Source organism: Triticum aestivum, chromosome 5B (assembly GCF_018294505.1).
Source record: "Triticum aestivum cultivar Chinese Spring chromosome 5B, IWGSC CS RefSeq v2.1, whole genome shotgun sequence".
Classification (NCBI taxonomy): Eukaryota; Viridiplantae; Streptophyta; class Magnoliopsida; order Poales; family Poaceae; genus Triticum; species Triticum aestivum.
In genome coordinates, this window is record NC_057807.1 from 199,558,161 (window position 1) to 199,572,438 (window position 14,278).

The 14,278-nt window shown below is 58.4% G+C and overlaps 1 protein-coding gene across 1 annotated transcript; it reads right to left on the minus strand.

Moving 5' to 3' along the window:
- Positions 1–299: 299 nt before the first annotated feature.
- On the minus strand, positions 300–13,579 carry LOC123111008 (DNA-directed RNA polymerases I, II, and III subunit RPABC5). Its single transcript, XM_044531663.1, has 4 exons — positions 13,345–13,579; positions 6,237–6,295; positions 883–977; positions 300–796 (listed from the first exon to the last, which is right to left on the minus strand). Exons 1-4 carry the CDS (start codon positions 13,561–13,563, stop codon positions 771–773), a joined length of 399 nt encoding a protein of 132 aa, XP_044387598.1. The 5' UTR covers positions 13,564–13,579; the 3' UTR covers positions 300–770.
- Positions 13,580–14,278: the final 699 nt, after the last annotated feature.

Here is a 14,278-nt window from a genome sequence, read left to right on the forward strand (position 1 = left end):
CTTAATCCCTGGGGATGTTCCACGGAATTCGCAGGTCAACGGAAATGAGAAAGGTGGATTGTATGATTAGGCCTACAAGAACATGTTATGGATGCAGCATCACCATAAACAAGCACGACCGTCGAAAACCGAGCATCTCTACCATACAACGAGGCTTCACTAAGAGAAGCATGTGCAATTATGCATGCATCAATGAATAGTACGATGATTGCACTATAGGTCAACACCGATGGGAATGACACCCTTGCAATATGATTACCACCTAGGTCAACAAGTGGATGAATGGATGACAATTCAAGTTAACAGCAGTCACGAACAAATCATCGATGAGCATTGTTTGCATGTGCTCAAAACCGCAATAGTTATCTATCTTGATTTTAGATACATCGATATCATCAGAGGAATAGAAAACAAACAAATATCAAGCATGAAGGTACATGTGGAAGTTCAATGCATATCACTAGTGACGATTCAATGGTAAATGGGTGCCCACAACCAACAACATCCAACAGAAAGCACAGGAATAACATGTTCAACGCTTGGAGCTTAATAAGTCTGAAACTGGAGAATGCATAGACTTGTTGGTTAATATAGCCTTGAAGATCACATAGTAGAAACGCATGGTCACACTAACAGTCCTTGGAGATTCATGAACAAACCAACTTCATTTCAGTGCCTCACTTTGCACCTCCTAAGCACTGACGCAAGAAACAGCATCTTGGAAAGTACAAAGGAACAAAGGTTTCGAGGCAGAATGGGTTCAATTAACTTCAACTTGTCTCCGTCTTCTCCAGGGCTGAAAATGAACAAGTGTCAGTTCCAAAAGAAATAACAAAGGAAGCAGAATATAGCTTACAAAGTTACATAACAGCATCAACTTACTGTTGTAGTTGAGCAACTTCTCAATGAGGTCAACATGGGTCATGAGCATACGGCGGCAGCAGTAGCGAACCAAGCCCAAGGCATCCAGAGCATCCCTAACAACATACAACAGCAGAAAGATGTATTAAATCCAAATTTTGAATATCAGTTTTAAACAAGATATACAATATTAACAATAAAAATTATCTAATAAACCATAACCAATGTCCCTTCTAATAATTCGAATCTCTGGAAAAGTATAAAATAGGTAGGATAAAGATGCTCTTCTATTTTCCAGGAACTGTATTGACAAATAAGTACCAACTGGGATATACATAGATTAAGTGTCAATAGTGATTATCTAGGCCTTAAGCATGGGGAAGAAAAACATAGACACAAATGTCCAGGTGGAACACCAAGTAGCAAAGATTCCAACTGTTATGGTGTTGCTAGAAGGAGGGCGCGAGAGGGCCAGCCGGGGGCCTTTTTGCCCACGGCCGGGCAAGAGGGAAGAGATTTCCTTCTTAATTCTTGCTTGATTAGATTGATACATCTCCTCTCTTTATATAGAGAGGTTTACTTGACTCCCAAGCAAGGCTTACTTGACCCCTAAGCAAGCAACCCTTAATCTCTAATTAACCCTAAGACTAATGGGCCCATTAGGCCCATTACGTACTCTAACACTACACCCCACCTAGACATGCAGCTTGTCCTCGAGCTGCAGCCTAACCAACTTATAACCATGACTCGACGCAACACAAACCTAACACCTAAAAACAAGCATTTTGCATCTCGGCTTGTTTTATGACTCTCAACCTGAAATGGACTAGGACGCTTTATTTTGGACCCCTCAACAAAAAGTGGACACCATCCGCACGATTGGACGTGCACGTGTACAGCCACCTGGATCCCATGGACACCACCTGGACCAAAGGAGTGCATGTGTATGGCCACCTGGAAGTGGTTGCAAGAGCGCCCAGTAGAGGCACCCTCGCGGCGGCCGGCGGCGGAAAGCGGTGGTGCTACGCGGTGCGCTCCTGTCGGTGACACCCCCTGCCTTCTCCCCACTGGATGGCTGTTGGTCTGCACGGCACAAGGAAGAGTGGAGAGCTTGCGATGGAGAATGACGAGGAGGGATGCGCCCCCCCAACCGCCAATGTCGCAGACTTTGAGGTCGCTGCCCGCGGGGGAAACAGCATGCCTGCCGCCCGCGGGGAAAACCGCATCCCCAAGATCCCCGACGCAGCGGACGAGATCGAGGTCCTTTGCGCAGCGAACGGCAACTTGGAGGAGCGGCAGCTGCAGACCACGCATCTCCCGCACACGCCGACGCGCTAGGAGACCGCGTGCAGCAGCCTGCAGCCTCACCGCCGCCGACACGTGGCGGGTAGCGATCCAAGACGGAAGCAGTGACGACGACAGCGGGGACTTGATCTGCTGGATGTGGACGCCCTGGGATGGCGGCGGCGCTGATGGGAATGAGGTCGTCGCACTCCCGTCGTAGGGCATCCCATACTGGACGGCGGAGCTGACCGGCGGTGGCTGCTTCAGCTGCAGCGGTTGCTGCGGTGCCGCGCCGGACGCGGTGGAGGCCGCCAGGAGCGGCGGCTGCCACTGCAGCCAGGGCTGGGCGGTGGTGGCGATGGATGGCAGCTGCAGCGGCTGCTGCAGCGGCCCAGCGAGCGCGGCGAAGGCCGCCTGGTGCGACGGCTGCCACGGCGGCGCGGGGGCGGCGATGGGTGTCGCAGCCGGGTGCGGCCTGTAGGACCCGGCCAAGAACAGGTGGATCTCCTGGACCGCCTGGGTGAGGTCCCGCAGCACCCCGGACACCTCCTCCCAGGTGAGGACGGCGAGGGCGGGCGCGACGGAGGACCCCGGCGCGGGCAGGAGCGGGGCGACGGCCGTGGTGCTCGCCGGAGGCGACAAGGTGACCGGCAGCGGAAGAGACGGGCTTGGCGGCGATGAAGACATGATCGAACCAAAGCTAGCTGATACCAAATTAGGGCCTTAGCCCAGTGGATTGTGGCCCAAGTTATCTTATCGTTATTAGGGGCTTAGCCCAATTATCTCATCGTTTGCTTAGGAGTCAAGTAAACCTCTCTATATAAGGAGAGGAGATGTACTGATCTAATCAAGCAAGAAGCAATCAGTATTTGCTCGGCTTCCCTTAGGGAGCCGGGAGACCTAACCCTAGCCACCTCTTGCGTCCGCCGCCACCGCACCAGCCGCAAGGACGGCGCCCAGCCGCCGGCCGCCGCGCCATCTCCTCCGACCTCCTCCCTCCTTCCCCTACAGCCTACGGCCAAGACCGGGCAGAACCCTAGCTCCTAACACCTTGGTATCAGCTACCTGGGTTTCGACCATGTCATCGCCGCCACCAATTCCGCCGCCACCCCCACCGCCGCCGCTGCCCACCAACACCCCCACCGCCACTGCCACCACCTCCACCACCGCCGCCGCATCATCGCCGAGCGCCACGGCCTCGCTGACCCTCCCGTCGGCGCCGATCGCCCCCAACCCCGGCACAACGCCGAGCCAGCCACCGCCCCCCGTCCAAAATTCGCCTCCATCATCGTCCACCATGCCGAACCAGTACTTCCCGGAGGCCATGGCCGGTGTCCTCAATGACCTAGTGGTCGCGGTCCAGGGCATCCGACTTTATTTGGCCGGCCCGTATGGGCGGCAGCGGCCCTGCCGTGGTACTCGGTCCCCGCGGCAATCGCCGGGGTTACCCGGCGCTTCCCTCGTCGGCCGCTCCAACGCCGCCATGGCCCCAGTGGCCGACACCCGCGCCGTCCGCGCCCGCCCAGGCCCCCACAGTGGCCGGCCTGGCCCGCGCCAAACCCCACCGCACCATCCGTACCTACGGCGTCGGTCCAGGTTCCACCGCCGCCGCCCAGCTCTAGCCTGGGCCAGCCCACGCACTCGGTACCCGCGGCGATCGCCGGGGCCCCGTTGCTCCAGCCGCCGCCCGCCCCCGTGCCATCCTGGCCGCAGTGGCCCGCGCCGGCTCTCGCGGCGCCACCCGCGCCGGGCCCAGCCACGCCAACCGCGCCGGTCCAGCTTCCACCGCTGCCGCCCAGCTCCGGACTGGGCCAGTCCACACCAGGCGGCCTCCCAATACAGCACGTCCGTTTCCGCCGTCGCCGTCCCTGATTCCGGCCTGGCTGACCGGGACGTCACCACCGCCAGTCTATACGGAGGCCGGGAAACCACCGGTACCCACGCTGCAGTACGGTGACCCATCCGGCTCCGCGGGCCCCTACGCCGGCCACCCTACCACCGATCGGACGCCGCCGTCATCGCTGCCCCGCACCGCCAAGCCAATCAGCCATGGCGCTCTGACCCAGACGCCGCCACGGTTCGCCAAGATTGACTTCGCCACTTATGACGGCACGGAGGACCCCCTCAACTGGCTCAACCAGTGCGAGCAGTTCTTCCGCGGGCAGCGCACACTCGCGTCGGATCGCACTTGGCTCGCCTCTTACCATCTCCGCGGTGCAGCACAGACGTGGTACTACGCCCTCGAGCAGGACGAGGGTGGCATGCCCCCGTTGGAGCGCTTTCGCGAGTTGTGTCTCCTTCGTTTTGGGCCGCCGATCCACGGGAGCCGCCTGGCGGAGTTGGGCCGCCTACCCTTCACCTCCACGGTGCAGGACTTCGCCGACCGCTTCCAGGCCCTGGCATGTCATGCGCCGGGTGTGACGGCACTACAACGGGTCGAGCTCTTTGTCGGGGGCCATCCAGACCACATCCGCGTGGACGTCGAGCTACAGGGACCCCAGGACCTCCAGACGGCCATGTACTACGATCACGCGTTCGAGCGCCGCGCAGTGGCCATCCAGCCGGCATCCCAGTCCCGGGCCGCCGGGCCGCTACCCGGGCCGGATGTTCCCGCGCAGGGTCGGCCTGCTCAGGCTTCCGCGGCACCCCTCGCCGCGACCGCGGCGCGCCCGTTCCGCCGGCTCACCTCGGCCGAGCTACTCGAGCGTCGCCGCCAAGGGTTGTGCTTCAACTGCGACGAGCCCTACACGCCCGGCCACGTCTGTCCGCGGCTCTTCTACCTGGAGGCTGCAGACTACATTGAGGAGGACGCCGTCGCCGCCGACCCAGCTGTAGCGCAGGTGTTTGACGCTGGTTGACCACCGCAAGGAGTTCAACAAGCGCTTCCCCACCTTACAGCTCGAGGACGAGCTGTTTGTGCAGGCGGGGGGAAGAGGGAAGAGATTTCCTTCTTAATTCTTGCTTGATTAGATTGATACATCTCCTCTCTTTATATAGAGAGGTTTACTTGACTCCCAAGCAAGGCTTACTTGACCCCCAAGCAAGCAACCCTTATCTCTAATTAACCCTAAGACTAATGGGCCCATTAGGCCCATTACGTACTCTTAACACCAACATTTCACAAACCAAGCATCTCAGCCAGACAGCCACACTCAACGGTAGACTCCAATATGTATGTAATATAATTTACAATTTTACACCATGAACATTTGTCTTGTCATTAGTGTTCGTTAACAAGAAACAGCATACTATTACACAATAACATCATTTCATTGTCAAACAGATGCAGAGTAGGGGGGAGTACATATGGCTAATCTGATGGCATTTTTTTACTATACTCTATGTACCTCGCTAAGACCGACAATAATACAATCGCATGCAATAAAATTTACAGTTTATCATGAGCTTCTGTTTTTTTCATCTTTCTAGCGTCCATTTACTATATACGCAACATTATTCCAACATAACGTTACGACACAGCAAGCAGTGTATGGAGAGTACACATGGCTAAAAAGATGATTTTTTTTTTTTTGCAAAGACTACAAAGATTAGTATACTGCCATACTCTTAAGTGCCTAGTTACGTTCGACACTAAGAAAATATGATAAAATTTTGAACACGGGGAAAAACGCGTCATAGGATGCAAACATAGCAACTATCATCCAGACTTAGCCATTTGGTTTAACACTGGCATAATTCTAAGTGCTCCACACATCCCAGTCAAGGTGACAGTTCAGTGAAATATCTAAAACAGGGAAGCAGAACACTAATAAGGGCCCCCAAATGCATCAAAAGATGCATGACACAGCCAGTTTTCAGTGTTTATTCATTATGGATCAGGTCTGCTACGGTGTTCAGTGGTGCACCATGTACGTCACAAGATATACAGCATACCAGTCTATCACACTTGTGTGCATAACTTCCTCACATAGAAGTGAAACATGTTCCATTGTAGCTAAAAACGAAAAGAAGCCGACATTGCAAATGCAGGCTTCCTCAAGGCCTCATCCACCAAAACAGGATCAAAGGCAGAGCCAGTACAAATGCACAATCAAACCACAGAACAGGAACCAGGATGCATAAATGTTTACCCCTCAGTGTAGTCGGCCTGGAGAAGATCGAGGTAGTGGTCCCACTTGTTCCCGATCACCTGTCCAAGCATACAAATTGAACTTGTGAGTTGATCTTTTTCTGTAGATAAAAAGGCAAGGAGTTCTCCCGATGCATTATATGAATATGTAGATAAGAAAAAACATGAAGAGTTGTTCACAGAAGTTTAAATGGAATACTTTTCAGTAAAAATTGTTGCTGCCACACAACAACTACACCCTAGTGTTTTTTTTCGCGAATACGCAAGATGCGTATCATTCCATTGATAGGTAGGAAACAAGAGTGGCAAGATTACACGGGTAACACTTTACCACGTACACAGAGCTGGCGTGGGAAAGCGGTACATGAGCAGAATGGATGAGGGTGCTCAGCCCCAACCTAGCAATCTACGCATCAGGGAGGCAAAAAGTTTGCAACGTCCTTGGCCCCGGCAAGAGCCCATGCCCGAGCGTCGTCCTTGATGATCTGAACAAGAATCGTAGTGGAGGGGTTCATGTGGTCGAAGATGCACGCATTACGGTGGCGCCAGATTGACCAAGCAGTGAGGAGGGCGAGGGAGGCGAGACCTTTCCGCAAGGCCGCAGGAACCCTCCTGGAGGAGTTAGCCCACCACTCAATGAAGCAATCGTCGGTGCCCGGAGGTGGTAGAGGCAGCCGGCACCAGGCGAGGATCTCATGCCAGATGGTCCGGGAGAATGGGCATTGGACGAGAAGGTGATCGAGGGTTTCCAGCACTTGGTCGCAGAAGATGCAGCGGTCGTCATGCGGAAGGCCATGCCGCGCGAGACGGGCAGCGGACCAGCAACGGTCCTGGCTTGCAAGCCACGCAAAGACCCGGATCCGCAGCGGGGCCCACGTGCGCCAGATCAGCTTCCAGTTGGGCGCGATGGTGCAGCCAGCGAACATGGCTCGATAGCAGGAATTCGCAGTATAGATGCCCGAGTCGGTCCACCTCCAGCGTAACACGTCCGGGTCGAGAGTTAGGGTTACGGGTTGCAGGGCACGCCAAAGCTCGACATATTGAACCAACGCAGCCGGCCCCAAGGCACCCTGAATGTCTCCCACCCAGGCCCTGTTGCTGAGGCCCTGCGCAACGGTCGTCGAACGCCTCCGGCGCTTAGGAACCAAAGCAAGGATGGACGGTGCAAGCTCGCCGACCGAACGGCCCGAGATCCAATGGTCTTTCCAGAACAAGCAAGAGTTCCCGTCACCAAGGATCCAGAAGGAGGAAGCATCAAAAATCGCCTGGGCCTCGGGGTCGAAGGGCAGATGGAGGTGCCGCCAGGGACGGGACAGATCGGTGGCTTGGAGCCAAAGCCACCTAGCGCGAAGCGAAACGCCGGTACGCTGCAGGTCATGGATGCCAAGCCCACCCAGCTCCAGGGGGCGGCACACTTTTTGCCAACTGACCAGGCAGCCTCCACCCGGGGCATCGGCTTTGCCGTGCCAGAGAAAGTCACGCATGATCCTGTTGATTTTCTTGAGAATAGCGGGTCGGAGCGCCATGGCCATAAGAAGGTGAACGGGCATGGCGGCGAGAACATGGCGCACCAGGGCTAGACGCTCCCCTCGCGAGAGGAGGGACGCTCTCCAAGTTGGTAGCTTACGCGCCATCCGCTCCACCAGGGGCATAAGAGCCGTCGCGGAGACCTTCCTGGTCGAGAGTGGGATGCCAAGGTAAACGATGGGAAAGTGCGCGATCGGGCAGGCGAGCGTGTCCTCGACAAGCACAGTTTGCTCGACTGTGCAATGGATCGGAGTGGCGGAGCATTTACGGAAGTTGGTGTGCAGCCCAGTCGCGGCGCCGAAGACATGGAGCAGCTCGCGGATGACCTGAAGCTCATGGTGGTCCGGGTGGCAAAAGATAACCACTCGTCAGCATACAGGGAGATACTCGAGGCCATCCGGCGCTCGGTGAGGCGGCGCAGCACTCCGGTCCTGATGGCGTGCTGGAGCAGGGAGTTAAGTGCGTCGATGACTAGCGTGAAGAGCATGGGGGAGACGGGGTCGCCCTGCCGGAGACCCTTCTCGTGGCAAATGGGGGGGCCCGGGCGGCCATTGATGAGCACACGCGTTTTCGCCGTAGAGAGGAGGATGGAAATCCACTCGCGCCATCTTGGGCCAAAGCCAAGGTGCCCAAGAAGCTGAAGGAGAAAAGGCCATGAGACAGAGTCAAAGGCACGCGCGATGTCGAGCTTTAGGAGGATGCGAGGAGCCCTCATGTTGTGCAACTGACGGGCGGTCTGTTGAACCAAGATGAAATTGTCGTGAATGCAGCGGCCAGCGATGAATGCGCTCTGGTTGGTCGACACCATATCTCGAAGCCGCGGAGCTAACCGCAAGGACAACACCTTGGCAAAAAGCTTAGCCAAGAGATGAATTAGGCTGATAGGCCTATAGTCCGCGAGGGTGGTGGCGTCAGGTTTCTTCGGGAGGAGAGTGACAAGCGCTTCGTTGAGCTTCTGAAAGTCCAGGCCATTGAGGTGATAAAGCTTGTCGAAAGCGTCGCAGATGTCATGCTTGACAGTGTCCCAGCAGGCGCGCAAGAACTCAGAGGTGAAGCCGTCCGGACCCGGGGCCTTGCCGGAGGGGAGGGATTTAACGGCCTCCCAGATCTCGGCCTCGGAGAAAGGAAGCTCCAGCTCCGAGAGATCAAAGGAACGGTCGTCGAAAGCCTCTAGGGCAAGGGTCATGTTGCGCTCATCAAAGGAGCCGAGAATGATCGCAAAGTGGTGGAACGCAGCCTCGGCCATCCCAGCCTCGTCGGAAACCAGGGAGCCATCAACATCCAACTGCAGGATGCGGTTCTTCTGCTTGCGTTGGGAGGCGTGGATCTTCAGGAAGGTGTAGTTCGTGTCACCCTCCCGAAGCCAAGAGAGGCGCACGCGCTGGCGGGCAATCGACCTCTCGAGGGATGCCAGGCCCAGGTACTTCAGTTTAAGGTTTCTACGAAGCCAGGCCTCCGAAGGGGACAGGGGGCGTGAGTCCTGCGCCGCGTCGAGGCGAGCAATCAGCTCGCGAGCGACCAGAAGCTGTAGGGAGACATTGCCGATGCAGCGTGCACTCCAACTTTGGAGGCGACGGGCAGTGAGCTTGAGGCGCAAGTAGATCCTCCTGAATGGGTCCGGATCCGGAGGCTCGCAGTTCCAGGCGTTGCTCACAGTGTCCTGAAATCCATCGAGGTGAACCCAAAACCGCTCGAAGTGGAAGCATTTGGGGCCGCCAGGATGCCGAGAACAGTCCAGCAGGAGAGGGGCGTGGTCAGAAGCGGCCGACGCGAGGCAACGGAGCAGGCAGTGCGGCTGGAAGTCCTCCCAACTAGGAGTGCAGAGAACTCGGTCATTCCGCACAAGGGTGGGGTTATCTTGCTCGTTCGACCAAGTGTAACGGCGACCATGGAGGTAGATGTCACGCAGCTCCAAGTCAGCAACAAAGCGGCGAAAACGACTCATAGAACGGTGGTGCAGCCGCCCATTGTTCTTGTCGGCAGAGGACAAGATCATGTTGAAGTCACCTCCAACGATCCAGGGGCCCGCACAAGTGAGACGAAAGTCGTGGAGCTCGGCAAGAAAGGCCACCTTCGCATCGTCCTCCTGAGGCCCATACACAGCCGTAATCCACCAGTGCTACTCGCCCGGGGCGAGGGGTGTGACAAGGGCGGACACATGGTAGGCGCCAACCTCCGGCCTAGAGAGGGTGAGCATGGAGCGCTGCCAAGCAACGAGAATACCTCCGCACGTGCCATTGCAGGTAGAAAGAAGAAGTCCTGGAACGAGGGCCCGAGAGTCTCGGTAACAATAGGAGCAGAGACCACTGCGAGTTTGGTCTCGCTAAGGCACACAATCGAAGGGGACACAGAAAGAATCATGGAACGGACCGCCATGCGTCTGGCCTTCGAATTTAGGCCACGCACATTCCAAACACGACCTTGAGGCTACAATCCATGGAAACGATGGGGGGGCGAGGGAGAGGGGAAACGCAACCCTAAGAGGGAATCAGGACCGGCATCACAGGCGCACGGTCGAGGAGCTGCGTGACACCGCGGGGAATCTGCCATCCGTAGTAGTCTGCGAAGGCCTGCACCACATCCTCAGCTAACGGCCGTGCGAACAGCTGGGTGTATTTGGCGAGGGTGGAGTCGTCGAGCGACCCATTCTCCTCGAGGAGCCCGAGCCTCCGCAACAGCACTTTCTTGGCCTTCATTTCGGAATCCAGACCGCAATCAGCTTTGGCGATGCGAGAGCTTCTCCTGGGAGTGAAATTGGGGGGGATCGCGTTGCGCTTGCGCCTCGGAGCTGGCTTGGGCTGGGGCAGAACCTAATCAACAGGCCTTACAACCGAGTCCAGGAACGCACGAAGCGCGGGACGTTGCATGGCCTCGGGGCCTGGGGCATGCACGGAGGGGCCCAGCCCAGGTGGAGACAGGGTGCCCAATGGGGGGGAGCCACGCGGCGGCCCATCCCTCGCAGCAGCAGGCGACAAAGCGACGGGTGAAGCAAGGTCAGGCCCAGCAGGGCTGGTCGGGCGGGCGGGAGACGGCGCGGGGCCGGTGTGGGACACGCGGCCCTCCACGACAAAGGCAGCATCGGATGTTGGTGATGACGCCAGGCAATCGTCTGAGCAGGGAGACCGTGGGCGGAAGCCACTAGATCCCGAGGCGCAGGAATCGCCGCCATGACCAATGACTGGGCAAGGCGGGGATCGAAGGGCAGGCGGGGAAGCACAGCCAGCAGACAGGTGGCCCGCGAGGGGAGGCTGGGGCGAGCCAACGGCCGGATGGGGAGGAGACACGCTCCCGCGAAGCGCCAGCTGGCGGTCAGGAGAGTTTGAACACGGTCGTAGGAGCGGTCCGGTCGTAGGAGAGGACGGGCTGACCTCAGCGGTCACCTTATCCTGCGGAAGAGCAGGGGAGGGTTGCTTTTGCAGAGACCCCACAGGGCGCAAGCGGGTCTAGACGGGGCCCGCCATGCGAGGGGGAGCGACGGTGGGGTAGGGCCCAAGGATGCCCTGCCAGCCACGAAAAGGGGGGGGAGCGTGTGATCACCGGCGACCACCGGCCGGAGCACCGGCGCCGCGAGAGCCAGCTCCACGATCACCGGAAGAGCGCGGTGAGAAGCTATGGCGGGAGGGCCAGGCTGGAGGGCAAGGAGGCGAGCTGTCGGGGCCTACGCCCGAGCTGGGGTCCGTCGCGGGCGGCGGCGGGGGCAGCCGAAAATCCTCCGAGCGGCGGACATGAATGCGCACCGGCCACCTGAGAAGATGGACCGCGAAACGCTCCGCGCGGTCGGGGTCAGCGTCAGGCCACACCGCGTCGGGCTCGGGGAGGAACAGCTCCGAGGTGCGAGGGATGGCATCAGGGTTGGGCGTCCAGGCCGAGAGGCGAAAGACAGCCATGTCGCTGCCGCTGCGTGTCTCAGGCGCGAGGTGGTCGATGTAGCAGAATGGGGAAAGCAGCTGCTCCGCCGTGGCCCTATGCCAACCATGCTCGGGGATGCCCCAGATCTTGATGTCAACGCGGAGGCGAAGGGAGAGCGGCTCGGCGCCGGCGGAGCGGCCCCAAGGCTGAGAGAGCAGACGGAACCGACGGGCGCGGACGGGACGCTCCGCGACACGGGCACGAGCCAACGGGTCAGCGAAACGAACCAAGAATTCGCCGTCCGGCCGTAGATGAACGGAGAACTCGTCGTCAGAGAAGCCGAAGCGGTCGTGGAGGGCGGCAGCAACATCAGAGCGGCCAACGCCGGACCTGTTCCCAGCCACGGTCACCACCAGAGCCTGTTCCAAGGCAGCCTCGGCCGCGACGATCTCGGGGGAGCGCTCCAAGAAACAGAGCGCCCCCGCGGGTTGCAGGGACGGGTGGCCGGACATGGCGGCCGGGGAGGAGGAAGACGGAAGGGAGGGCGACTGGGAGGTCGCAGGGCCAGAGGGCGAAGGGGTCGCGCCGGAGGCCAAGGCCACGCCCCCAGACCCGGAAGACGCGGGTCGGCTGGGGCCCATGACACTGGAGGCAGAGGAGCTCGCGGGGCGAGGAGAGGCGGCGCGGACGCGCTTGGCCGCCGGGGCGGGGCGCGGGGGGAGGCACGCGGGGCGTCGCAGTCCCGAGCAACATGGCCATAGAAGCGACAGCGCTTGCACCGAATGTCACGGCGGCACTCTGCCCTGGGGTGGTCGCTGAAGCAACGCGGGCACTCTTTCGAAGCAGGGGAGGGCGGCCGGGGGCGAGGAGCCGCGGCCGGGGCCTGACGGCGGCGCGGGCGGCGGGGGCGAGGGCGAGGGCGACGACGGCCCGAGGCGACCTGCCAGCCACCCCCATCCGCGGCGTCGGCGGCGTCGCCGGCAGGGGAGACCGGACAGATCTCGGAGCGGGGCCAGGGACGCGGGGCAGGCGGCGGCGAGGGGGTCGAAGCGTCGGCGGCCTCTGGAGTGAGCGCGGAGGACGCGGGCTCACGGGCGCAGAGGGCCTGCCGGTAGGACAGCGGCCGGCGAGCGTGGGGCGGGGACGGGGAGGCGAAGGACGGGCTGGACTCCAGCCAGCGCAGCTCGCGCGAGCGGCCAGTCCCAGTGGCGGGAGGCGAGGCCATGGGGAGAGGGCGGGTCCGGGGAGACCGCGGAGGTGGACGTCGGGGCCGGAGTGGCCACCGACGGCGAGCGCGACGGCGAGCGCGGAGCGAGAGCTAGGCGCGGAGCGGAGCCTTTCGGTGTTCACAAGGCGTCTTATCCACTACACCCTAGTGTTAAATCTTGGGTACAAACAGCTAGCGACCATATACGGTAAACACACTTGATTATTTGAGAGGACGATGAGAACAATCTTAAAGTGTACCACCACATAAACCTAGAAGAAGAGTGCGGATACCCTGAGAGGGGATGTGCCCTAAGCCGCGGCGTGCGTCCTTAAAGGGTGGCCGACGGGAGCACGAGAGAGCGGCGAATCGACGAAACCCCTAGCGAAACGAGGCCAAGCAGGCTATGCCGGAGACGCAAGAACGAGAGGCACCGGAGATTGCCGGAAGGGAGGAGGAGAAAGGGTACATGATGGTGTTGTGGGTGGGGAGAGAGGGGGGGGGGGGGGGGGGTGATGGGGATTACCTTGCCGCAGGTGAAGCAGCGAACCGGGATGATCATCTTCGATCCTCCGCCTCCGCCTTTGCCGCCGCCGCCGCTGGAGAAGGAAAGGGGAACAAGGGTTTTGAGGCGAAGGCGAGGGTCAGCGAAAGGAAAAGAAAGGCTTCGGAGGAAGGGCAACGAGTGATGTTCCCAAAAAAAGGAAGGGCACGAGATTTTTTTTTCCCCGAGTGAATTGCACATGACACAACCTTTTTTTTTAGACAATCTGGCAAAGCTTTATTCAAACCTTCATAATGTTTATAGGGATGAAATGAATACCATTGGGCCAAACCAAACATGACGATCAAACCTTAAACTCAAAGCATACTTCGCTAGATTGTGATCCTCAACATTTGAGCTCATACCCTCGTGAACTATATTACAAGAGTTAAAAGACAATAAATTTAACTGTATTTCATTGATGATTCCCCCAAACACTGCAGCAGTTCCATGTCTCAAGTATCTTACCACTCCTTCACAATAGGAAGCAATTGTTGTTGATGTAGGTTCAAATCTTCTGCTAGAGCCAGCCCCTCTCGAATGGCCATAGCCTCCAGTGTCGCCGGATCATCAATGCTGTTAAAAACTATCGCCGATGCTCCAAGAAACATTCCCTGCTCATTTCGGCAGACCACTCCAACCGCTCCTACGCGTCCCTTAATGACAGCGGCATCGACATTCAGCTTAGCATGATGATCAGGAGGTGCAATCCACCCCGTGCGCCGCTGCTGTACCCTACTCCCCGCCTCAGCTTTGTTTGATAGAGCCTTCACCTCCATCAGATAAGAAGTTATGTGCCCATGTATCGCATGAGGGCTTTTGAAGATATCCTCATGAATGGCCTTCCTACGTGCGCCCCAAATGGCCCATAAAGTAACCACCAACCTCACAAATTCCTCGGATGATAAAGCTCTAT